We start from the raw sequence: 26831 nt of genomic DNA, 5'->3' as shown, positions 1-26831 counted from the left end.
CCGAGCGATTCTGTGATTCTGTGATTCATGCATTTTGGCTTGGTATGTACTGGGCCATTTGTTTTGACTTTGTCCTTTTTTTGTGGGTTGAAAGTGTTTTCAGAATGACAGCTGAGCTATTTGTTGTTCAGGCAATGCAGCTTTCTTTCAAAGGAGATACTGTCTGAATCACTTTTAAATCTTATGTTACAGTTTGGTGTATTTGCAACTTTTATTTTCCAGCCACTGAGACACTGGCAGATCGGACATCAAGAGATTATCTTCTTGGTACAGTCACGATTCCAACCAGAGACCTGTTGAGAAGAAGATCAGGTAATACCGGGTAAATGCTGTAGTAATTGCTTAAAACAATTTTCATTCCCATTTAGGGGGTTTTGTTTGGTTTGGTTGGGGTTTTTTTTAGACCAAAGTTATCTCTGATGATGCACATGTCTGTTAAAAATCCTGCATTAGAAAACTCGTATAAGTGTTGTTGTTTGAAGGTGTTTTCACAGTGTAGGATGTATAGTAGCTGAATGAATATTAACCTTAGTATTTTATTCAGTGCCATTTATTTTCTGCCTTAAGATGTCAAGTCCAAGAGTTGTAGAGTTCAGTGGATGACCAATGATTGCGTTTGAGATGTCAAAGCTGGGAACAAAGGCTTAGATAGGTTAGAAAGCAGTTGGATTAACTTTTCTTAAACTAAATGTAAAATATCTCCTCTATCTAGTGTTAGTTTTTAATGATTATGCCTTGTAATAATAACGTTTTTGTTACCATCTTTGTTATTTCTGCTTTAATCTCAATATAGTGCTTGTTTTCTCCAGTGTAATGGTTTGGGTTTGATTTTTTTTTTTAATGGGAAGAGAGGAGGAAAAAACTGAGAATGCCTAATTTTATGATTGAAGATTCATGGGATGTAGTTTTGTTCTAAAATTAATGTCATTAATTAGATGGAAAGTAAAATGCCTTTGGGATCAGCACTGCCGATGAGGTTTTCTGAGGGAGGTCTAACAAGTTGCTGCTTTTTCAGATTAGAAATCATTTGACAAATTCCAAACTTTCACAAGAAATAAACACTTCGAGTGCTGGTCCTTGACTAATGGCCAAGGAGCAGAAAATTCTTTACTGTTGCTTTTAAAAGGGAGAAGTCTAACTATGATCTCTTCTGAAGGTATCACAGGCTGGTACCCAGTTACCCTATCTGAAGATTTAATGCCTTCGGACTGCACAAATGTCCTGCAGGCCATTGTGGGAGGACTGGAAGTTTCTGTTACCTTTGCTCATCAGGATGACAGAGAGCGTGTTTTGGAGGCTGCTAAGCTCTTAGGATGGAACAGTGAGGAGAGCCATGAAGACGACATGGATGACAGCAATGGATGGGAGCAGAGCGCCAAGCCTGTGACCGCGACCATCTCAACCCCAAGAGTATGGCTGCCAGTCCACTGTGTGCTGCTTGCAGGCCAGACTCACCTAAATAAAAGCACTTATTGCTACCTCAGATATAAGCTATATAATCAGGAAGCCACGTGGACTTTGCTTCGGAGGCCAGAGTTGAGTGACGACGCACGGAACGTTACAGTGAACTTTAAGAAACCAAACAAGGTGACTCTCAGAAGGAGCCAAGGACTGCTTTGGTTCTTCAGAGAGGAGAAATTAGAAATCCAGGTGTGGTGGGCGTATGGTAAAGAAAATGATGTGGAAAGACCACTTGATACAGATCGTCTGATTGGGTCTGCCTATGTTGACCTCACAGCATTAGCAGAGAGGTCAAGGACCACACTAAGTGTTAGTGGTAAGTTTCTAAAGAACATCGTCATGTTTCATTCTTCTTTAGTGATGTTTTAATTTGGTTACTTCACTAGTCACTTCAAGCAAAATATTTACAACTTTGTTGTGTCCTGTATGCGACACACACTTAACTCCTCCTTTCACTGCAGATAAACAAGGTTGAAGTGCTTGCTTCTCTGAATTCAAAACAGCAATTTTAAATGGATGAATAATTGGCAATATTTATCACTAATGGGGAGAGCAATTAGCCTACATGGAGTGATGGAGAATGTTTCTTTAGAATTAAGGATTGGGCATCATGATAGAGTGAGAAGCAGTAAGAGTAATGTCTCTCAAGGAGGCTGAATGCCTGCAGTCAGAGCAAATAACTCAGCACTGGGAACATTGTGGAAACTTCTGCTCCATTTGATTATGGAGGCTTCTGTGATCTACGTGGTATCCACCAGCCATCAGCTTGCATGTAGATGTGTGGACAGGTCATTGGCTCTTCTTTTGAGTGTGCTCAGGGAAGGAAGAAGGAACAAGAGTTAAAGCAAATCTTTATGCTGTATATATGTTGTATTTTCCATTTATGTATATAAAATTATTCGGAGCCACTATTCCCAGTAAAAGGAAGGTGTATCCAATTTTAGGAAGTGGTCACCCTTTTTTAACCTTTACAAGCTGATACTTCTACCAGCATGCTGGGTGATACCTAGCATAGAAATTACATCAAAAATCAAAATTCATTCTGCTGGTCTGATGTGAGATCTTTACTGTAATGAACTGTACCAGCTCTTTCTCAGGATCCTACTTTTTCTTTGGCTTGTTGAGCTGGTTGGTTGTGACTTCTCTTCCAGGGGTTTATCCATTGTTCAGATGCAACGCGGCAAACCTAGCAGGAGCTGCTGTACGCGTTCACGTCATCCTTTCTTCCACTTCTGCTGCTCTGCCCAGCAGACTTCACTATGCTGAAGAATACAGCAACAGTGAAGATGAAGGCATGGAGAAAGCCCCTGATCTGAGCCCACAGCTCTCTGAAAATCAGAGTCAGAAAGTGGATGTCGTACGTTCAGAAATCACCAGCAGCAAACCACAAGAAGAAGACACGATACTTCTGGAACAGACAGTTGCTGTCAATATCCTTGTGGAAAGAGCAATGCATCTGAGTTTAAAAGGTAACATCACCACTAGTCCCCCCCCCTTTTTTTTCTTTTTTCTTTTATTGTTTTCTGTTCATAACAGAAACTGCATGGAGGAATTTAAAAACAAATCCTCAAACTTACTGCAGCACAGTGAATGGATGCAATGGATTTTGAACTTGGCTTTGTAGTGTTGCGACCCCAAGAGCATTGCATCGTTGTATAAGTACAGGGGAAGCAGGAGTTTAAACTGTTCAGCCTATCTATATTAATAAAATCCAAAATATAAATAATATGTTCGCTGTTACAGATGGCAGCTGAATCCTGAAGTTAAGCATTATCTGAATAACTTAACCCCAAGACACTCATATCTCAAAGACTCTTGCAAATTTGCATTTTTAGCATATAATCAATTTGTAAAGCTGGCTTTACACGTGCTATCTGGAGACTGCCAGGCGCAGCAGTGAGGAAGGGCAATGGAAGGGCAGAGCAGTCTGAGCTCGCCCAGCCTTGACATGCTGCTTCCCTCTCTGCAGAGTGGGAGTTACAGTTCGGTGGCTTGTCGCTGTGCTGAGGTTCACCAAAGAACTGCTCTTTGCTTTTAAATTGACGCTAAGTGTATTAAAATATTCCTTCCTAGCAGCGTATGTTTGGTTCTCATTGTGCAGCAATGTAACACACTTGGGGAATTTGCAGGTTTTTGGAGCCTGTTGGTTTTTTTCCTCAAGTTGCAGGCTGTAAATTAATCTCCTTGTTAAGAGTTAAACCTTTAAAACACATCAGGTGCCACCTCTGGTACTGCATGACTTGATCATTTTGTGTTTGCTCAGCATTTGGAGTGATCTGATCTTGTTTGCGCTATTGCACACTTCCTAAATACAAACATGAATAAGGAATTGACCTGAGATGAGTTTACTGGAAAGGTCTCTGTTAAGATCAACTGTTTCATGGTCCAGCTGATATGCCAGAAAGGAACACTCAGCGTTTTACGGCATAATAACACAACTAAGAGTCAAATATAAGCCATGATTTAAGTGTAAGTAGTTCTGATACATACTGAGCCCAACAGATGCTTTTTTATAAACTATGATTCTGTAATCGTCTGGAATTCATAGTCTTTGGAAACATGGTGCAACTTTGTTTGCTACAGTTCGATGGGATAGAGGAGGTTTCTTTTGACGGTGCACACTGTTGCAATATTTCCATCTTCAAACAGCTTCTCTTTTTAGAGGATTTTTAGACGTAACTAACTGAGAAACAAGTGATATGCTGAAACAAATGCCATACAAGCTGGTTTTTCATTTTCATTCTTCATGTTAACAGTTTCATTATTGTGTTACAGATAAAGAGGCTGGAATACATTTCCAGTCCAATATGTTATGGATGATAAACTTCCTGCAATTTTGGAAGAATTACTTAAGATACATGATTTTCAGAAACTGAGTGAAGATACAAAATGTTTCCCCAAGTTTCTCATGTTCTAAACTCAATTTTCCTGCTTTCTTTTTCTTCATCTTCCAAATAATACAAAGAAAAAAAACCAAACCTAAATTTCATAATGTTGGAAAGGAATGGAATTAATTCTATAAAAATGCAGAAGTTCAAACCAACAAGTCTCCTCTCTAATTTAGTTCTAACTGTTTTGAGCACTGTTTCGAACAATATTAGAACAGAATTTTCCATGCATCTTTTAAGGACTGAAGTCACCTTAATGGGCAGTTGCTAACCTCTTCCTGCCACATTTTTCATCTTTTTCTGTACGGTTTTTCCATCCTCAGGGAATAGATGTCTGTTCATTTTCTTCTCTCTGTGGTGGTCTTTTTTAAAGTTAAGCCTCACTACTAGTGAAGGGCTGCTGGACTGGCAGGTGCAGAGCCTGGGATTCGATCCCCAGGGAGCAGCTACAAAATAGAAGCATAGGTGTGCAAGCTTCTCCATGGACCTCGCTGTGATGTAGGTCTGTGTATTCATCAGTGGAAGATCAGCCCTAGAAAAAGGGAAGGAGTTTCCCTTCCCACTACTGGCTTCTCTGCCAGGGTGCTCCTTACAGAGACTTTTGTCACATGGACAACTTTCCTTTCAGAATAATGTAGAGAAAATATTTCTAGCAATGCTTCAGCCATGTGGCAGCTATCAGTCTGTTATGCTGCCAGTCTGGACCGTGTCATGCAGGAGGTGCCCTAAGCTTAAAACTCTTCTGTTTTAGCACCTGAAACATCAGGTCACCCACTTCAATTCCTTCTCTCACCTCATCCTTCAAATACTACTTTCAAAAGCAGAATAAAACTAACGTTTCGAAGTGTTACTTCTTTGCAAAGTTCAGGCACTGGGAGCTGCCAGGCTAAATTGGGCTCTGTAAGACTCCTTTGATTATGACTGAGCTTTCTTATTAGAGCCAACAATTATTTCTATTATAGGCATTTCTTTTCCTAGAAGAAAAGCAAGCTACCACTTGAGAAATGCTGGTTTTGCCTTTGACTACAAAGGTCACTGCAAATTTTAGGTCTGCCTTTACAGGCAGGAGGTGAGCTAACCTGGACAGGTCTTGCTTTATTTCTCTAAGCTGAGCTCGCATTCCCACGTCTGTGTTTGATTTGGCATTATCAAACTGCAAAGGATTTTGTGTGGCATGTTTTAACTGAAGTCATTGTGGATATTGAAAAATAATAAAATCTTGTTCTCAAGCAAATCCTAATGATCAAGGCATAAATGAGCAGTAACTCAGTAAGCTACTGTAAATCAGTCACATTTCATCATGTTTTCACAGAGAATCAGACTTCAGGAGAAAAGGCAATTATTTTTAGTTAAATCAGATTCATACTCATCAGTTTTGTTCATTGGAAAAGTCGAAAGCCACATGCTGAGTCCTTGGAAAGCAGAAAGAAGGAAATGGTCTGTAATGACTGAGTGATAGTTGGTTGCAAAGACTGATCTTGTTTCCCTTGGCTAAGCCCATTTCTCCTAGCAGATTTTGCCAGCTACAAATTCACCATCTGAACAGCTCCATAAGCAGTAAAGTGCTACTACAGCTTTACAAGCCATGATACACTGCAGCAAATTAATCTCACTTAATGTGAATGTGACTGAGAGGGTCCAAGCTTAAAGGAAGGGTCACATACAGAAGGGAAGAGTCCTTAAACATTTCCCCTCCTTTTTGAGCTATAATTCAAGGCAGGTGATTGTATAATTTCTGCAGCTTTCATTCAACAGTCTACTCCATAATATTCTGCGGCATCTGGGGAACATTTAGCTCCATCCTTTATTTTGATCTCCATTCCTCTGATGAGAAACTCTCTGCCTCAGAGTGCAAACATACCCAATTAAGTCAGACTAGTTAATTTGTTACCTGTTTTCTCACAGACCTTTTCCCAGTTTATTTCAGGATGAATTAGGAAGAAAATGCTTACGGTTCCAGCCCTGAACTATTTTTATTCGAGGAGTGTTGTAGTGAAGACCATCGTAGTTGCTTAGCTTGGTGATCACAAAGGTCTAGTTTGCGCATCAATTAAAAGCAAGTATTTCCTGAAGCTACTTAAAAACAATTTAAGCGAAGACTACGTGCTGCCTCATGTAGAGCTCCCTGGACTAGGACATGAAGGCAATAGATTTTTCCTTCCCTAACTCTGATACAAACTTTGATGTTTTGGCCAAATCTCATCTATACTTGCCTTCTCCCAAATCTGCTGGTGCAGGAGCAGGGCTGGTGGAAGGAGCACATGTGCACTCAGTAGTTTTACTTTCCATATGCTCTGTCCCTGCTCAAAGCATATACCATGGAAAAAATTATAGGGAGCTGTGACAATTGATCTGTAACACAAATTCCCACTTCTGCAATGGGTATAAGGGTGGTGGGAAATGTTGGGAGGGAATTCAGCAAGAATTTAAAATAAAATTCTGATACTGTTTTTTCCTCTGTATTTAAGCCTTCATAACAGATGGGAGTGTTAGTTGTTTCTGCTTTGCACAGACATTAAGTTTCTCAAACTATTTCTGTCCTTTGAAAAAGATCAACTAATAGAGGCTATAAAAATCGTTTGTTAATCCTTGGATATTGTTAACACCAGGCATTTTTCTTATATAGTCAACACAAGTGAGCTTCCTCTCAGCTTTTAAGTAAAACTGCTTTTGTAACACTGGATATTTTCTGTGTTTGCAGCTAGGGTTGCCAAATTCTGTGGTCCAGCATGGAAGGTGGATCAAGCACTGGAATAGGGCCCTGAGGACCTGGGTTTTATTTCTAGCTTTGCCTCTGATATCTCAGATTATCTTGGGAAATGTTTTTTCCCATTTCTCCCTTGAATGTTCCAGTTTCTGCTTTGCTAAAAGTTCATGTAATCTTTGCTCCCATTGTAAATATAATGTATTTTCAGCTCCACCAATGAAAAGGAGTGTTTCTTAGATGGTGGATTTCTTTGTTAATTATCTGGTTTTAATTGCTGAACTGCCATTAGATTTTTTAAATTATTATTGTTAATGAAAAATCTGTATTTAATTCTGTGTAATTTTAGGGAGTCCTTTGACAGAACGTGAAGTAACAGCTCCCAGTAGCTGCGTATCATTTGCTGTTGCTGGTGCAGATGCTCCAATAACCACTTCAGTAGTAGAAAATACAGACTCACCGGTCTGGGACTTTCAGCAACAAGCAAGGTAAGTGACATGTGCTCACAAAAACATGCTTTGGATCTGGCAGCCAGACTCAGTGTGAAAAGGACTTACCCAGTTGGGAAGAAGGTGCTTCTCTACTCTACTCTCTGCTAAAAATGCTTGTTTCCCTGTTTTACAATCACCACACTCATACATTAGGTGAAAAGTTGTTTGAGGAGGCTTGGTCTCAAAGCTACCGTGAGGAAGGGCAGTTTGACCTGCGCTAAAGCTTGGCTGTGTTGTCTTTTGGCTTAAGAGCCTGGGTGAGCCAGTCTGTTTCCACCCATCTGCAGTTTCCCCATCTAGAGCAAAGGGCTGCTTATTCCTGTCACTGTATTACTGAGTCATGAGATAAAGTGTATTTCCATTTCTTCATGGTTTTGTTATCCTATCTTTTAAATTTACAACAAGAGTGAGGAGAGGGAAATACTTCTTGAATAAGCAAAAGCCCAAACTTTGTCAAGATAGTTATGCTATTGAGGGCTCAATAATTTTGGGGTTTATTCTGTTCCCTCCCATCATTCCAGAAAGAAGCTGATTTATCTGGATAGATACAATGGCATTGAAACTTCAGAGACATTTTATTGTGCTTATTCTTGTTCCTACTTTGCATAACATGAATATTTTTGTTCTCAACAGATTATCCAAAGAGCTTCTGCTGGATCCACAGCAAACCTTGGTCTTCAAAGTGTGGCATAAAGCAGGTAAAGTCTGTCGTGCAGTATTGAGAGGAGTGTCTTTTCTACATCCCTTTCCTTGAGCGGCTGGTATTTAATACAAGTAAGGTAAATTGTATTAAGTGAAGAGTAGAACCGTAAATACATTTTTTACCTTATGCTAGAAGAATGCTAGAGATAAATGCCCATTGATTTCTTGCCCCTTAGCATACTCCTTTTCCCCACTAATCATCTGGCAAGTTTTGGTTTGTTTGTATTCTTTCAGTTTTTAATGTGACAGTATTTTAGAGGTTGCATTTTCCTAGTGAAGAATTTCCTTACTGTGTCTTTCGCTTGCTGTTTCGTGTCTCTTCAGCTGGTTGAAGTGTGACCAGCTGGTTGTAATCAAAGACTTTTATCTTTTTATGGATATATTTTAACAATTTTTAACAATTGCCCTCATTTATTTCAAACTGCTAGGATATGACCTTGAAAATACTGGGAGTTCTTTTCTATCTTTTTACATATTACGGTTCAGCTGTCTGTTTTTTTCTTTGAAACTTCCTGTGTAACTCTGCCTTTCTGTGTATTGTACAGTGTGCTGTGTGCACACAGTGACTCTCCTGCCAGTTCCTCTCCCTGCTCCTCTTTTCCTGCTTCTCAATCAGGCACCATAGATCTCTTCATTTGAAGCATGTTAGCAACCAAAATCTAAGTCTTGTTTCTCTTGTCTTAAACTCAATTTTCTATTTCCTCTGCATTTTTTGTTCCACTCTTTACTTGCTCTTTACATTGAGAGCTTTCAGCTTTTAAAGCTTTTTTTGAGGTTTAGAAGATGACTTTTCCTGTCAAGTCTAGATGTATTTCAAGAGCTGTATAACTGACTAATTATTAGCGTTCCTGAAAATGCTCCATTTATGTGCAGTTTCAATTAATATATGCTTTATGTTCTTCTTCCCCAGATACTGAGCGAGTGATAGGATTTGCATCCGTGGACCTTTCTCCTCTTCTTTCCGGCTTCCAGCTCGTGTGCGGATGGTACAACATTATGGACTTCAGTGGTCAGTGCCGAGGGCAGATCAAAGTAGCAGTTTCTCCTCTTCAAAATATAAATAATCTCAAAGAAGAAAGGCAGGCAAGGATCCGGACCCAGCCAGCAAGTTCTTCAGTCCATACCTCAGTTTCCTCCCCTGTGCGTACCTGATTAGATTTTTAATAACCAGCACTGACTGGGGGTTTCTGAAGTAATGAGCAAGTGTAGCAAATTCACAGTAGTGTAACAGATCACTCTGTGTAAATATATCAGAAGCATTTAATTCCTTGTTTAAGAATTCTGCTCTATGTTTCTGTGGTACCTGCAGGCTAACACAGCACTCATTCAAACCTAGGTCATTACCATCTCCAGTGGCTTCACTTTGCTGTTGCTTCATGGGTGTCTGGGGTCTTTTTATTTTTAGGAGAATATTCTGTGTTTTGTGATGTCTGGGAGCCTGGCATTGTTCTGTTTGCTGCTTTGGGGGGCAGCTAATGCCCCAGCCATACTGTGAATTCAGCCTTTCATTGCTTAGGAAATTTCTAACTTGGCAGAAATCCCTTTTTCTGGACAATTTGCCATTTCCTGTGTGCGTTTTATTCTCTAGACTTTCCAGTTACTCTGGGGTGTGATATATATGTGTAATGGACCCCCTATACCCTACCTTCCATCACTCTTTGGTAGTGGCTGGGACAGGAATTAACAAATGTTTCTGAAATAAGACAGTTGTTAAACGGTGCTTTGGCTCAGTGCTTGAAAATCCTTTGAAAGTTTAAAGCTATTTAGAGAACTTAAGCTTTTGTTTACTAGCTCAGCAAGATAGTACTTTAATTTCCCTATTTTCTTGCTGTGGGAGGTTCATGTGCAGTATTCCTCTTTCTTCTAGGTGAAGGCCAGCTTTCCAATGCTTCCCAGTAATGCTCCAAGCTTTTCCAGGCCAATGATGAAAGCCTTGTCAAAGGAAGTCAGTGTTCCTACTCGAGAGCAGTAAGTCTGCTGGCTATCAGTCATTTTGATTGTTTTCAGGGCCCTTCTATGTTAGGATTTACACTATACCATTGTTAAAACTGACAGTTGTTTCTTCCAGGCCTTTGCAAGAATAAGTTTTGGGTCTTTTTTAATAAGTTAGAATAGAGTATCAGTGATATATTCACTTTATTTTGCCATACCTTGCGTCCATGTACAGCACATTCGAGGACTAGGACCATCAGATAGCCTGCAGTAATTCCTGCTTTCTGCCCCTTAGAACAACCACCAGTGTTTGTGTATTTAACTAGCAACATTTGAGAGAGCATGCTAATTTATGGTTTGTTTATTTAGCATATGTAGGAGATGATACTTGTCCTCTATGTGTTTTTGGAGTTTAGAGGGACCATGGGCCACCATTATTTGGTCTGAGCAGCTGGCGTGACAGCTCCCAGCAGCCATCGCTATTATCCAGTGCAGAGAGAGGGCAGATGCGGTTTACTTTATTGTAAATCTGAAACAGTAAATGCCATTTGAAAGAGCTACTTTTATCCATCGGTGGCTTTTTAATGCACTTAAAGATGTTGCCTATTCTCAGTTGGCAGACTTTTCACCGTCAGAGATTTCAGCCTGTTTTCTGTTGTTAAATGTAGGCCTGTTTCTAGCAGAATTAATCCCCCTGCGACACACACGCCTCGTCATGAAGAGCACATGCAGAACGTGCGCAGGTTTCATGAATCCCTGCAGCAAGCAGAAGGGAACACGCACCGGGCAGCAAAGATGGACTCACTATCGCTGTCATCACGTGCCTCTCTTCTAACTGCTCTCAGGTAAAGCAGAGCTGTAGCCAACAAAGTAAATCAAAGCCTTAGGTTTGCAAAGCAGAGCTTGAAAGTAAAGAATTCTTGCATTCAATTTTAAAGGAAATAAAAATGTACAATATCTGTTTAAGAGGTATCAGTGAGATAGTGTAATTTAGCAGGATGAGTCGAGATTGGAAAAGCAAGGACTAGGCAGGGAACTCAGCATCAGGACCAAGGTACTCGGCAATGGTGTGAGTTTCTGAAGGGAAACAGCAACAACAGTGTTTCCAAATCTGAACTGAATGCTTTGCTTCATCCATCTTTGTACAGCTGTAACACAACACATGCTATTAAGCCAGCAGTCCTCTGAGTTGGTTTCCCCAGATACAAGAACAAGCCTGTAAGCATTTTCATGGTCCACAGAGAAGGATGTCCCTTCCCAACAAGATGCCTTTCTCCTTGCTAGAAGCACTTTTCTCTTGACTAGATTCTAGGTTTAAATCAGGTATAAATTTATTGTCTAGGTGTATAGGACTGAAGGAAACTTTCTGAGTCATTCCATCCCTTCCCCTGCTAGCACGAGTAATTTATATCATAAAATCCTTTGATACTATGCAGGAAGAAATCCTTAGATTTTTATCAAACTCAGTCATAAGGGCAATTGCCTTTCTGACTTCTGTTGAAAGGTCATCTCAAATCCAGCTCTTTGATTAAGTAAGTTTAAACTGGCTCTTATTTTTAAACTTCCAGCCTAAATTTATTCATAACTGGTTCAGCATTTTTTCTTAAGTGTTGTCCTTTGGCTTAGACAGAGCAACCTCAACACTTACCTTCTGATCTGTTTTTCAGTATTAAACCTTAATCTTGTATTTGCGTATTTATACACTGTTGTCTGGAATTACACAAATAGAACCAGCTTGCCAGAGGTTTGGTGTTTTTTTTCTCTTACCAAATTTCTTACCACTCCTTCCAGAAAAAACTTGAGTGAGCTGGATGAGGTTCAAAGATACTTCAGTCAGAAGCTGGCCAGGTCATTTCCTGACTTCAGTTATGGAAACACATCCAAACCAAGCCATGAGGAGCAGGAAAGCGATCAGAAGGGCTTGATGAGCAGAGAAGTAGATCCCAATGCATGCCATCTTCTGGAAAAATCTAGTCAGTTGGTGTCTCAGGTCAGCAGCCTAATCAATGGTAAGTTGTCACTTGGTTTGGATTTTTTTGTTAGAAGCTGCTTTAAAGTATTTTGAAATTTTTTGTGTAATTGGGATCAGTTCCCAGCATTGGTAATTGGCATGCGTACCATTGGGAGAATGCTTGAACAAGACTTTCAAACCCCTGTCAGTAATTACAGTGTTGAACTGCAACATTCAGAAGGAATGAAGAAGATTAGGTGGGAGTTATGCCCCCCTAAAGATAGCTTAAATTCTACTTTTCTAATTTCCATGTCTGTTCGGTAGGAAAAGGGAGATCTTGCAGAAAAGCAATCCACAGAACGGTACTGAGCTGAATCTGTGGTTCTTTGCCAATAGGAACTGGCTTATCTCTATTTTCAGGTTAAATTTATGCCCTACACTGAATAGCTAAAATAAGGCTATTTTTTGATAGGTAAGACAAAGTTTTTAACAAGCAACAGCTTTTCTGTTTATTGCATTCAATACATTTCCTATTTTAGAGGCATCAGAGCAATTAATTTTCCGTATCATTACTGCTGTTGGACACAGAATGACATCCTTACTAAGGATGGAGTATGACACAACAGGGAAGGAAACCGTATCTCTTTGTACACCTTGTTTTCAGGTGTATGGTTTTCTCTCTGGCTCCTCATCTCAGCACTAGCCTGCTCATTAATTGCAGTTAATTTAATGTTAGCTTAACTGTTCCTGCCACTCCGATCTCATACCAGAGAGATGCTGTGAGTAGCAAAATGCCAAGGAAATCAAATCCACGCTGGGGCATTCAAAATAATTTATCGGAGTAGAGAATAAACTGCGGCTCAGAGCTCTGAGCATTGAAAAGTTGTTGTGTGCTGTTCCTGCCTACGGGGAAGCAGCACTTCCAAGAGGTGGAGTTGAAGGGCACATTTCTATTATACCAGAATTTGCCAATTTTATATCACTACCTTGATCTTTTTTTTTCATTTTCTTCCCAAGGTTTTGATATTTTTGTTCCTCTTCTCACCTTTACTAATTGTTTTTACTGCTTCTCTACATGCTTTCCTCTACAACCTGTCTCAAACTCTTCCTTCTTTCCCAGATGTTCTCCACCATTCCCTTATAGGAAGACTTTTTTTCTTGCCTCAGAGTTGCAGTAGTTTGCCATTCAGCCTAATACTGGTGAACTAATTTCTCAAAGAATGCAAGAAATTAATAGGATCTGCTAACTAGGACCAAAGATAGGCAGCTGGCTTTTTAAGGAATTTGTAAAATCCCCAGAGATTTTCAGGATTGCATAAATTTTATTAATGTTTAGGCTCCTCCTCCACTCACCCCTTTTTTTCAGAGCCTGTGTTAAGGGCAGAGGTAGCTCCTTGTTTTCAGACTTTACAGTTTTACCACCACAACTGAGCAATGGTCCCGAGTGAATTTCTGCTTGACAAATATTTAATTAACAATTGTCTGTCATTTGATTTGAGTTGCTAAATTGAACTGAAAGCTGGAGAATATCATTAGCAACTGTGTCTACTGGGTCCCTACATAAAACTGGGGAAGCAAGGAGAGGAAAAGGTGGTTACGTTGCCCATCATTCCTGTCCAGATTATTCCTCTCTCCTTCCCATGTGGCCCAAACTGTCCAGACTCTTTTTAGCAACTCCAAGTAACAGGTAATTTTTTCCATTTGCGTCAAGTGTACTCTGTATATCAGAGTGTTTGTGCTGTCCTTTTTTTTTTTCTTTACATTGATGCAGATATTTATAGTTATTTCCTAGTAATTCCATCCTGAACTTTTCCTTTTTTCCTTAGCATTTTTGTCCTTCTCCTGGCCTTGTCAATGGTAAAGAGAGCAGAACATGATCACATCAGCAAAGTGTTTGACAAAGCTGTGCATGTTTACTTCCTAACCATTCTTACTTCTATGACTTTCTACAAAAAGCCCAAATAAATCATATTAAGGGTGAATTGTTGCTCTGTGCATTTACTGATGCTGTTTTCTATTAATCATCAGACTTACAGACTATGACTAAAAGCAGTAATGAATCTTCTAATGTGCATCAAGACAGCAGCAGAAAGCTGGGTGCTACACAGGTACCCAACCAGAAGGATGAAGAAGCCAGAACTGAAGTATGTCCAGGCCAGCGTGAGTTGGACTCATGCAGCGTCTGCAGCGATGCACAGCAGCCGTGCTCCTCTGGGAGACCTGTGTTTGAGAGGCACATGTTGCGTGAATTTCTAGAGCAAGCTGTCCCTGAAGGTGAGCATCCTTCGCCAACGGACTGCATCCAGGAAAACAAAGGTGCTTTTGCCATCGAGCTGCACAGTGAAGAAGAATATGAAGAAGACATTATAGAACCGCGAACTCTTAACGAAATAACAACCATAACGGACAAAACGAGTCCCTGGTCCAGCATGCTGTCTGAAGTGGAGCAGGGTGCTGACCAGCAGCCCATACACATGGGGCCTGAAGATCAGCACTCGGTGGATACAGAGTGTTTGCAAAGAGGAGACAGCAGACAGAGCAGCACCTTCTCCAGCATACTCCAAGCTGACAACCAAAGCATGCTCACCGCCCTTAGCCCGTGCGTTAGCCTCCACGCAGACGAGGGCAGTCCTTGGGCAGTAACAGAAGGCTTTCAGAGCTTGAATAATAGCAAAGAAACAACTGGGAAGGAGCTCTTTCAGCCTGCTTGTTTGTCAGAAATGCATCAAACAGCCAATGACTCTGTAGAAAATGGAAACTGTGACTGGGATAGAGCATTTAACACTAAACCAGTAGACCAGAATGTAGAGTTTCATGCAGCCTCCAAAGAACTACTGGAATTTCCACCAGATGTTGGTTTGACCAATCCAAAAACCACAGAAAGAGAGAAGGAGGAAAATGGTGTAAATGAAGCTCGCCAAGACCAGGAAGGAAGTGGTTCTGATGAGATCTGTGTTAGGAGCGTATCAGCCCAAGCAGGCTCCGAAGGAAACCATGAAAGCTTTTCTGATGACAGTAGCGAGGACCTACTGGAAGAGTCAGAAAAGTCTGTCAAACCAGAAATTCTTTTGTATCCTTTTTCCGTAAACACACGTTGCATTCAAGGAGCGTGTCCTGTTTCTTGGTTAGAACCTCTCTTGCCTCAGGAAAGAGAAATTCCCTGTGTGGAGCTCTTTCCTGGGAATTGGTCTGGAATTGGTGACCTGGGAAGGTGTTGGAAGACCCTGTTGTTACATTGTGTTTCACACAATGTAATGATGACTTCCTTGCCATTTGTAACCAATTCTGTGATCCACGAGAGGTATTTCATTTTGGGTAGTTTCAATGTGTTTCCTTGCATTTTTCCCCCATGTTGCTTTCCTCCATGCATTATAGCTCTTGTGTTTCTTCTGTATTGAAAGAAACATAGTTTAATTTGCTTCACCCCTTTTCTTGCACAGGCCACACATCTTTCATTCAGTTTCACTAAGTCATGTTGGAATTTTTGCGGGATGAAATTCTCCACAAATACATAAGGTATTACTGTAAAGCAAATGAGTGTTTCATGCTCTGTGAGGCCAGGTGGGAGAACAGTGTGTTCAGAACCATAGAATATTGATTAAAATAAATGAGATTCACCACCTGGGATCCTTTAACAGCTCATTCCACATCTGCAGCTCCTGTGGAGCTTTGTGCAGCTACACCCTGCCAAATGTTGTTCCTTAATAGTCCTGCTGAGATCTGGTCCTGTTGTTCCCAACTTCTTCCTTCCGCCCCAGCAGATGGAAGCCTCCATGAGACTGCTCGGCATTTCTTCTCATCCTTCCACAGCTCTGAAAGTAAGTAAGGGACATCCTTTTCTTTATTGTCCCAGCTTAACTGAGTCCCTTCGTTAAAGCAGGAGCAAAAGTATTTCTCCCTCTTTTTACCTGTCAGCACTCAGCTTAGTGGTGATGGCTTCCAAACCAAGTCAAGGAGAATCCTCTTCTCCCTGTGAGAATTATTTCCAGCATTCATGGTGGCATCATCTATGACATTTATGTTAACCAGTTTGTCTGTATACAGTAGTGAATGTTGCCCTTCTCCATTGGGGTCAGTGAAAGTGGACAATGCTCACACATTTTTTGTGCTTTAATGTGAGGTAAGATACCTAATTTTGAGGATCCAAGCTGTAACTTGTAATTAGGACTCCAGTTTCTATCTTTTAGATGGGGATGAAATCAGGAAGTTTGCAGCAGAGCCTCTCCCTGAGAGGTACTATTGTGGTTTAACCCGGCAGTCAGCTAAACACCACACAGTTGCTCACTCACATCCCCCCTACCTCCCCAGCGGGGTGGGGGAGAGAATTGGAGTGAAAAAAAGTTGGAACACTCATGGGTTGACATAGGAGCAGTTTAATGGTTGAAATAAAACTGAAATAATAGTAATAAGAACAACAATAATAAACCACATAAAGTTATACTCAGCTCATACAGCATTTGCTGTCTGTGCACTTCCAGCAGTGAATATTAAGCTTGATAATAAACACTGCAAGCACAACAGCTCCAGGGAAAATGTCACCAGTGAGGGAGCAGAACAACAGATGAGGCCCTCTGGGGCTGAGAACCATCGAGGAAAGAGAGAGCGCCAGCTTGAATAGCTGCCCTGGCTTTCGCTCCCCCCAGCTTCTGCACGTGGCTAATTCAGAACTGCTACAGACCTTGAGCACTGCATACCAGAGCCGGCCAAAAGCAAACCCAAAGTGTCTTTTCAACTTTGTTCCCACTAAATGAAGGGCTGCAGTCTTTACAGAAATGCAGCTTTCCTGAATAGAAAACTGATGCTGTGATTCTGTCCCAGTGAAGCCAGGACAGGTGTCGAGTAACTGTTCTTTGATGGAAGGAATGGTAGGCTCGGTGGAGTGCTCATTACTTGTACAGGAAAGCTGTTGATTGCTTCTGCTGTTTCACAGGTGGTTTTATGTGCGTAAACATTTGTTTACTGCAAGAGGTTCCTGGCTCCGTTATTTTGAGGTGTAAACATTCTTCTTTGCCAGCCACAGCTTAGCTATGGATGTTGATGTGGATCTGGGTACTGCAAGCAGCGGGGCTGTTTGTTTACCACTCTCAGAAAAGATAACCCCGTGGTTCCCCTCATTACGACCTACAAATCAAGTGCTCTGAGGAACATTTATGTAATTGGAAACAGCTTGCTTGATTAAGCAGCACAGGAACAGGCAGGATCTAATAGCTCTGAAGTAATGGAAACTACTTGCAATTAATAAATCTGTTTACAGCTCAGGTAAAATGCCTTAATTTTCACTGCTTTGGGTCATAAAAATTACTTTTGTTCTGATTTACGTAACATATTCTTTTCCTCAAGCCTCTCAAACGTGTTCCTGATGAAAATACAGACCTCTTGGACAGATCCTCTTCACGGATCTTAAGACATCTCTTGATTATAACTGCAGTGTGTCCTTGTGCTTGTTAGACATACTTTTCATGCTGTGTCTAAATATTTTGGATGAAATCAGAAGCAGGATCTCAGCTGTGTTTCTCCTTTGGAATCTCCTCCAAATTCTCCATGTTCCCTTCTGTCTTATCGCCCATACTCCCTTCCACTCTGTCTCAATATCATGCCTCCTCTCTAAGTTTTGCTTTCTGTGCAGAGTTAGCTCCTGTTCCTCCCGTGGAAGCACCATGTCTTTCTGTGCATCTGCAAATCATCGCTCAAACCTACAGTTTAATATTAATATCAGCTTTTCTTCAAATCCTCTCTGCAGTGGCTGGAAACACACTCCTGAAAGTAATTAATAATTAGGGAGAATATGAGCAAAGCACTATTTGGACATAGCTGACTTAAAACCAGCTTAATTCCAGGATTAGCTACAGCTCATCTTTCATAGGAGCACTGTTGAGACAGGACTGTGTTGTGCACCCAGCATCAAACACTGAGTGAAGGCAAGATGTTGAAGAACATGATGTCTTGAAGAACAAGATGTTTTTCACTTATGGGGATGGTAAACTGTAGTTCAGGAAAACTGCTTTCTCATAGTTTTGTTCTTAATTCGCCTTAAGGACATTGGTTTCTAAATTTGGTTTGGTTTGGTTTCTGCACAGTTCAGCAAACACCGACTGTGACAGCCGGGCTGAAATCCAAGCTGTGCTCTAAGGATCAGCGGTGCCCTCTCGCTCACGCGGCAGCTGGCAAACCTCTCCTGGCTCCCAAGTGTTCCTGCCACCCCTCCCCATCTTGTCTGACTCCCTGCTTGCCCTCTGCTTCCCACACGAAATGGTGAAGAAACAGCAAGAAGGTGAAGCGGGCAGTCACGTCAAAGGTCCTGGCAGTATTTTGAGACAAAAGTATCATCTCACGCTGTGAGGATGTGGAAATCTGAGAGGGAGCTGCAGCAGCTCAGACCTCAGTCTGGGTGCTCTCATCACCTTTCAGGACCTGAGTTGTACAGAGCATCTCTCTACAATGACCTGAAAGGAGGGTGTAGCAAGGTGTGGATTGGTCTCTGCTCCCAAGTAACAAGTGATAGGATGAGAGGAAATGGCCTCAAGTTGCACCAGGGGAGGTTTAGGTTGGATAATAGGAAAAATTTCTTCACTAAAAGAGTTGTCAACCCTGGGAACAGGCTGCCCAGGGAAGTGGTGGAGTCACCATCCCTGGAGGTGTTCAAAAAATGTGTAAGTGTGGCACTTGGGGACATGGTTTAGTGGGCATGGTGGTGGTGGGTTGACGGTTGGACTTGATCTTAGAGGTCTTTTCCAACCTTAATGATTCTGTGAAATCTGTTTGTTGTTTTTTTTACCTTTTTCCTCTATTATATCAAACTCAGGCTTCCAGTTCTTGAGGTCCTTCCTGGTTCTCTTCTTGCACGCTGGTCACCTCTTGTCCTGTTAGGTTCTGCCACCGTTCAATTTCAGTGAGGAGCTTTGCACTTTTCTCCTCTCAGCCAGGCAGTTCCTGATACAACTTGGAGAAAATTATCCAAGTTCATGGCTGAATTTAACAGTGTCCAACACTGTATCCTATTTACCATAAAGCTACAACTATTTTTTAATGATGCCAGAAGAAAAGGTGGCCAGATTCTTCATATCCCTTTTGAAGTTGCTGTCCATGATTTGATGTAAACCTTCTCCTGTCCAGAAAGCAGAAGTAGGTGCAAGGTCAGTGCCGGGGTAGGTCATAGCCTATTAACACAGATCTGTTTTCACTCCTTCGTCATTGTGGCACAAACAAAATGAGCCAATAAACTTGCTGAGCCCCAGGGCCAAGACATTCTCCTCATCAGTTACCGGAATTCTTTGACCTTGAAATAAGCCACCCACCCCCTCCAAGACCTATAAAATGCCTATAAATCTGTTTGCTTTACTCCAGTGCCTGGCACACAGCAATTAGATAATCCTCAGCTGGTTTAAGTGTCCTGCTGTCTCGCTGCCATTTCTATAAAAAGAGAAGTGAAGCGTGATCTTCTGCACCCAAGTCCTCTTTCCTCTTGCATCGTTCTGGTTAGACATGTGGACTTTGTGGCTGAGCAACGGATATGCAGAGTCTGGGACTTTGTTACCTTAGAAACAGAGAGGGAGAAACCCAGGGCTTGTGCTCAGGTCGGAGCCGGAACTGGGAAAGCCTGTTTTGGAGGTGAACTACACTGAGGGTTAAAACTCGGGCTGATGTGTCAAAGGAACATCTTAAAAATGCAGCACTGAGGCTAGAGTATCTTGCTACGTGTTATATGTGCAGGGAATTTCAGTATTTCAAAGAAAAGCAGCTGTATACAGAGACATGTACAGAGGTATAGATTATCACTCGCTGGGTAAGGAATTGGCTGGGTGGTGGCACTCAAAGGGTTGCGGTTAATGGCTCGATGTCCAGGTGGACACCAGTGATGAGTGGAGTTCCTCAGGGGTCAGTACTGTGGACACAGCAGTATGAAAGTTGGAGGAGGAGTGTTTTAGCCGCTTCTAGCTGAAACAGCATGCGAGGGTATGTTTTACAAGCACACCTCACCGACTGACAGTCGGGAGCATACAGACTGCTGGCCATCTCCTCGGTGTCATCTAATAGCAGCAGATGCCAGCTCTTCTGTTGTATTTTCATTTTCAGAAGTGCTCTTTTGGGGTGTGTAATTGCACTGATAGCAAAATGTGAGCAAGGAGCAGCGTTTTCTGCACCCTCTGGCTAACCAGAGCAGATCAGGAACAACTCAATTTGTGACGTGCCCCTGGTGTCATCAGAGGCAGCAGAAGGGCTGTGGCACGTCTGGATTGTCAACTCTAGGGAGAAAATCTCATTTAATTTCTCCTTTAGAATAATTTTTTAGAATTCTTACAGCCAGGGTAAGACAGTTTTACAGTTGGTTTGGGCCATTGGCTTAGTGTAAGCCAAAAAATAAGAAAAAAGTCCTTTCTGCAGAAATGCTGAGCTGTGCTGCTCGCTCTGGTGGAGCTGGGACTCTCAAGGCCATTTTGTTCTCTTTTCCTTTATCTTACCCACACGCTGGGGTCCCTTCTCTTCCAAGTTGCAGGATTTGCAGCTGCTCCCATTGAAATCCATCCCCTTGGGTCAGTGAAAGCCACCTGTGTTTATTCCTTACCTTCAAAATGGAAGTTGCTGCCTCTCAGTTCCTTGCTGTGCGTGAAGACGTGCACAAGAAGGGAATTGTGAGAGCTAGGATGTGCAGTTTCATGACCTTTTGAAATAGGGTTAATGGGATCATTTGGGAATTTGATAGAGTTGCCATTGCTATGGTGTAAACCTTCTTCTGTTTCACTATTACATTTGGTTCCTGCAAGCTTTTCACGTGCACAGAGTTGCGCAGCCGATCTTTTTTAGGTACATTTGTGGCATGGCCTCCTCCGGGGTAGAGCAGAGGACAACTCGCGCTCGTCAGAGGACGGACAGCAGCACCACAGCTGGCAGAAAGGAAAGCAGAGTCTCTGAACCACAGCACCAGCACAGAGAAACGGCTTGGGGTTGTTTAGCTGCAATTTGGCCAGCACTTTGGATTTAAGAGCCAGAATTTCCTTGGTTTTTTGGTTCTGTTACACCTACACACCTTCTTGGACCGAGGAACAGGGCAGTCCATATCAGTTCTTTGCAAATACATAAAACCGGTGTTCAGAAGCGAACGCTGCTCGATGCACTAAAACCAGAAGCCCTTTTCCAGTCCTCTGAGTTTTCTCTGTGAACTGCTTACGAGTGCTGCACAGAGATCAGGGACCAGCACCGCGTCAGTGTGGGCTGGTTTCTGTCCATCTCCAGTCGATATGAACGTTGCAGCTGATGGTTGGCACAGGAAGCAGCGTGGAAAGAAGGAACCACTGACCCGGTCTTCTCTGGACAGCCTTGAGCAGCAGACGGTGTCAGGGGGAGGTGATTTGGCCAGGAAGCCTCTCTCTCTGCTGGTTTTTAAGCTTCAGATGTTGCCAGGTCTGCATTTAATCTCTCTCAGCTTCTTTTACATTTTGATTTTGGAAAAATCATCCTAGAGTGGCATTAAGGAGAAAGAAAAACCAAGCAAGGATTCTCATAAATCACACATATGTTTTCTCAGTACGATCAAAATGGGCAGTGTTATGAAGTATTATAATCCGTAGCTCTTTTCCTGGATACAGTTTGAAGTTTCTTCCACAAGTCTTTTCACAATTAGCCACATGAATTTAGGATTTATTCCATGAATATAGGAATTTATAGTTAGCTTGTCATGAGCCTTTTCAGCACAGTTGGACATGAAAATATGCGAGCTGTTCCCACCTTTGTCATCCTTTTTATTAACCAAGCAGCCAGCGACCAAATCCATCATCTCCGTGAGCGTTGATCTGTCCGTCTCCCAAATCTGGCTGTGTTAGAGCTTGACAGGGTCAGTGTATCTGAAAATCATCCTCTAGGAAATCTTGGCCTGTGGTTACAGCCTGTCTCGGTCTCATCTGCTTGCAGAAATTGTAGCTGATGTTAAATTAGTTTGTAATTACCTTCTTGTGCTTTGCCCTGGCTCTAGCAAGCACAGATACACCCGGATGTGTAGGTCAGGGGTTATTTTTTTATCTGCAGACTGTTTTCCCATCAGGGACTTCACCAGTGCTGCTGTCGCAGGGCTGACGCTTGATGTGCTCCTCATCTGAGCCCGTAAAGCACAGGGAACCAAACACAAGAAGTCTCCAAACCGACTTTCTCCTAAAAAAGCCATTTCCCTCCCCGAATAGCACACACCAAAGCGGGAAGCAGACAGAAACAGGATCCCGGTGCCATTTCTCTTGAAGGGAGCCAGTCACCTTAGAAGACCTTTCCACCACGACCGTGTCCAGCCAGGATGGAGAAGCAGCCCCAAGATGCAGGCAAAAGGCCAGGCCGATGTCTCAGCTTTCACATCAACCCTGGTGACAGGAAACCTTCCCGGCCCCGCAGCTGGGGAATGGCGCGTCCTAAAATGGCACCTCTTGCTTCAGCCTCTAAAGGCAGCTGAAGCCGGATCTCTGCTCCCTCACAGAATCACAAAATCATTCAGGTTGGAAGAGACCTCTGAGATCGTCACGTCCAACCGTCAGCCCAACAGCCCTGTGTCCACTAAACCACATCCCCAAGTGCCACATCCATGCACTTTTGAACACCTCCAGGGATGGTGACTCCACCACCTCCCTGGGCAGCCCCTTCTGGTGCTTGACCACTCTTTCAGTAAAGAAACTTTTCCTCATATCCAATCTAAACCTCCCCTGGCACAACTTGAGGCCACTGACTGCTTCACGGCTCTAAATGAGTTGGGGAGAAAGGCGAGTTTCTTTGTACACTGAAATTGTCTTTAGTGGTACTGTGTGTCTGGGAGGAAGCCTGACTGCTGGGAGGGTGCATGCAAAGCAAGGGGGATGTTAAAATGCTTTAAAAGGTGTTTTTTGTCTTGAAGGCTGCTGCTTGGGGGTCCATGTGGGCAACTGAGCCCGGCTTGGATTTGCCGTGTAGGAGCCTTGGCTCTCCACTGCAAGATGATTTGGGTTTAGATACATCCACCATCCTTGAACGCATTTAAAAGCCGTCTAGATGTGGTGCTCAGGGACGTGGTTTAGAAATGGGCATGGCAGAGTCAGGTAACGATCGGGCTTGATGATCTTAAAGGTCTTTTCCAACCATAACGATTCTATGATTTTAGGGTTCTGCAAATTATAAATAATAACTGAAAAGCAAAAATGAGAGAGTCAGAGCTTCATGAATCCACTGGTGTAATTCCTTTGGCTTCAAAGAAGATTGCTTTGGCTGAGGGTAGATGTTCACGAATTCAGAGTTCTCTTGCCAGAGCCAGGCTGTGTGGTTTGCAGCTTTCTAATTTTGGTCTTTAGCTTTTGTTTCCTGCAGCGTTGAGAAAGAAGAGCACTGCAGCACCCAATATTGTATTGGGCAGGGAAATATTTCATCAGCACGTTGGGTTTTTTCCCAACACAAGTCTTTTTCCAAGCAGTTGCCTCTCAGTGTCTGGAATAAGAGGAAAACCCCTCCGAGGAGAACCAGGGAGCACCAGAACACACATCATGAGGGGTTTTTCTTCCGTGTATCCAACTTCTCGCGTGCGGCACTCAGAAAACAGCCATGGGACAGAGCTGTCAGGGCTCTCATGTCTTGTTTCTTCTCCGCAGAGCAGCAGCGGAGGGATCCCGTACCGGAGGTGGACTTGTCCCAGGCCCACGGCCGATCTCACGGAGGAGGAAACCAAAAGGATCGCCCGGATCTTCTCTGCACAGCTGCCCAAGAAGGAATAGCGTTGGCGAGGGGCTGCTGCAGCGGCTGCTTTTGGGAAGCCACGGCCTGAGGCGTCAGCACACACCTGGTTCTCCAGGGGAGAGGAGGTGGAAGCCATAGGTTTCGGGCTCTGGTTTGTAATTTGCCTAATTGGTGTCTCATTAGAGGGACTTAAAGCCTGGTGGTCAACCAAGGGGAGCTGACAGACCACGTGTCTTGCAAGGGCAGGACCCCAGTGAGACTCACTGCTTCAGGCTGTTACCTGGTCTCCAAATTCTCCATTTTGGGGTTTTATTCATGTGAGATTTCTCTAATTAACCTTTTTTTTTTTTGAGAAAACACAAAGCATCCCATTTTGAGACATCTCCTTCAACCAAAGGATGGAAAACACAAGAACTGTTGCCTCCCTGCTGGTGTTTGCTGTAGATGGTGAGGGAAGATCAGCTCCCTTCCCAGTGGCCTTTCCAAAATAGTTGGTGGGAAGCATAATTTGCTGATTCTGGAGGAATTCACGTGCCCAGGGTGCTTGTGTAAATACAGGCCAGGGATTCTGTAAAATACTGACGTGTGTACAAAACGGTTTTACTAGAAAAATGAACATTTTCTATTTTAAATTATTTTTTGTACATTTTTATGTGAAGTACCTTTCAGATCATGAACTTTGATACAAACAGAGATGTTTTTGTATTGCTCTCCAGTGTTTGTGTTTCAATAAAATCCCCTGGTTCCTCATCATCTGGTGCAAAGCGTCCCAGGTTTGTTGTTAGGAGGTGGATGTGTCTCTCCCCGAGAGCCTCCAGTGGCAGCAGCAGACGACGTCGCAGAAATGGTTCCTGGGAGACGATGTGACCGCAGGCACCTGTAGAGATCACTGCTTTGCAAAGGAACTGGGCCTTGGGAGTGAGCGAGTGCTCCAAATCAGAGCTCCTTTTCAAACTCTGCTTTGAATTTAGGATTTAAGGAAGGAACTGAAGTAGCAGCATCTCTTTTTTTTCTCCCACCTCATTGGTTTTGTTTTTCACAGGGACTTTCTAAATGTGTCGTTCACTGCTAACACGACTTGGCCTGGCCATAAAATCGGGTCTGCCCTGCCCACATGCTGCACTCACAGCCTCCTCAGCTCCCATCCTCTGCTCTGAAACGCTTCCCCTTTCCCTGCCCTTGCTAGGTGAGGGTTGGGAGGTGGCGGTGCCAAATGTCCCCATCCCAATCTTCCCCTTGATGTGAGGGCTCCCGTCTCCTGCTGCTGCTCCTGGTGGCACCCCCAAAAAACTCAGGACAGATGCAGGCTGCAGTGGGAGCACAGTGACAGAGGAGGTGACAATTTTGACTCCTGGATTAGTCCTGAGTATGAGGTAAATGCCTTCGTCCTCTTGCATTTAAGGAGTATGGTTCAGCCAACAGCAAAATGGAGAGGGGTGTCAGCACCAGGCGAGCTTCTGCCTGGAGCCCCATCGATGGGGAAAAGGTGGCTTCAGGGTGTCAAAGCAGCTCCAAATCCCTCTTGGAAGAGCAGAGGCTTTCTGCAAACTGACAGGGGTGTGTAAGCAGCACCAGCCCGTCTCTTTGCGTGTTGTGCATGTAGTGCTGAACAGCTCAAAGGGTTAAACAGGCTGAGTTTTAAGGAAATGGAAGAAAAAGGGCATTTCTCGAACCGTCACCCAGCCTTGGCCTCCAGCCCTGAGCCCCATCCCTCCTGCAGCGCCTTTGCCTCGGCTCAGCCCCAGCGTATGGCCACACTCGGAAGGACCTTGAGGTTTCCCTCACATGGAGCACAAACACAAGCAGGGATTTACCTCCAAGCCCTCCACGTGGCCCCTGCCTCCGGGCTGCTCCACGTGCACTGGGGGCACACGTTACCAGAGGAAATTCATCAGTAAACAAGCTCGGCAGCTGCCCGGGATGGATTACGGCTCCATGGTCCTTGCCGGGCCAAAGGGGCTCACTCGATCTGCCCCGCACAGGGAGCACTCGGTGCTGCTCAGCCTCCAAACCACCTTGAGTGAGCAGTTTCTGCGTCTCATCCTTCCCAGAGCTTATTTGGGTTAAAAGAACCCAAAATTAACTCCCCTGTCTCTGAGGTCCCAGTGGCCACATCCACATTGTTGGGTGTTGCAGAGGGATGAAACACAGCCACCATGTCATGGGTACGAGGTGGCCCTGCTCTCATCGGCTCAAATGCCACCAGGGGAACAAACGGGCTTGCGCTGTCACCCGATCCCCCTGGCGCTGGAATGTTCTCCCGGGTGCTATATAAGGGGGGGCCAAAGGAACCGGTGCTCAGAGCGATGGCTGCAAGGACAGGAGTGTAAGGCAGGAGCCAGGACGCAGTGTCAAGGTCCCTACGGTGAGGACATGGGAGACCCAGCCCCAGGGAGGGTCACCCTGGGGGAGAAGCTCACAACCAGCACCCTCTGTTTTGGCCTGGGTGGGACAGGGCAGGGTGGACACTGATGAATCCCAGGCTGGCCCCATGCTGAGTGAGGAAGCCCCACGCCTCAGTTTCCCTGGGGATGCAAGTGAGGAAACGTGGCAGCATTTGACATTTGGGGTTGTCTGAAGCCAGCCAGAGACACCACGGCGCATTGTCACCTCTGTCCCTAAACCAGACACCTGCTGAAGCCCCATCTGATGCAACATCCCGACTCCCCTCCAATTTCCTTCCAGCCTCTCTGCCACGATGGTGGGTCTGAAGCCCCCCGAGGTTCCCCCCACAACTGCAGTGAAGTTCGTCAGCGCTGGGATGGCCGCCTGCATCGCTGACCTCTGCACCTTCCCCCTGGACACTGCCAAAGTGCGGCTGCAGGTACAATCTGCCAACCCCCCAAAACCCCGCACACGTAGAGTGGGGTCCCCTCGTGCCGGCTCAACCCCAAAGCTGGCGGCATTTTGGAGGAAGCAGACAGCAGGGTGACACAGTCGACATCTTGCAGATCCAAGGCGAGGTGCGGATCCCCCGAAGCATCGGCACCATGGAGTACCGGGGTGTTTTGGGGACGCTGAGCACC

At 43.7% G+C, this 26831-nt stretch overlaps 2 protein-coding genes across 2 annotated transcripts in view; both read left to right on the top strand.

Annotated features, from left to right (window-relative positions):
- Positions 1-222: 222 nt before the first annotated feature.
- Positions 223-23843, top strand: C2CD3 (C2 calcium-dependent domain containing 3; the record flags this gene model as incomplete). The annotated part of the gene is made up of 13 exons (XM_010183156.1): positions 223-312; positions 1157-1777; positions 2613-2930; positions 7403-7541; positions 8178-8242; positions 9157-9362; positions 10114-10214; positions 10847-11023; positions 11970-12187; positions 14158-15199; positions 15848-15938; positions 22504-22517; positions 23723-23843. Coding segments are annotated over 13 exons (3203 nt in total), but the record flags the coding sequence as incomplete, so codon positions are not given.
- A 2660-nt stretch (positions 23844-26503) lies between these two features.
- The window catches only part of LOC104539584 (mitochondrial uncoupling protein 3-like), a 2122-nt gene continuing 1794 nt past the window's right edge, over positions 26504-26831 (top strand). The window contains 2 exon segments of the mRNA XM_010183154.1: positions 26504-26629; positions 26757-26831. The exon segment at positions 26757-26831 is cut by the window's right edge and continues 15 nt beyond it. Of these exon segments, the coding sequence (XP_010181456.1) occupies positions 26504-26629; positions 26757-26831 (201 nt within the window).

The sequence above is a fragment of the Mesitornis unicolor genome, unplaced genomic scaffold (genome assembly GCF_000695765.1).
Source record: "Mesitornis unicolor isolate BGI_N332 unplaced genomic scaffold, ASM69576v1 scaffold6564, whole genome shotgun sequence".
In the NCBI taxonomy this organism is placed as follows: Eukaryota; Metazoa; Chordata; class Aves; order Mesitornithiformes; family Mesitornithidae; genus Mesitornis; species Mesitornis unicolor.
Note: the sequence above shows the minus strand (reverse complement) of the source record. Positions and strands in the feature narration are given on the sequence as shown.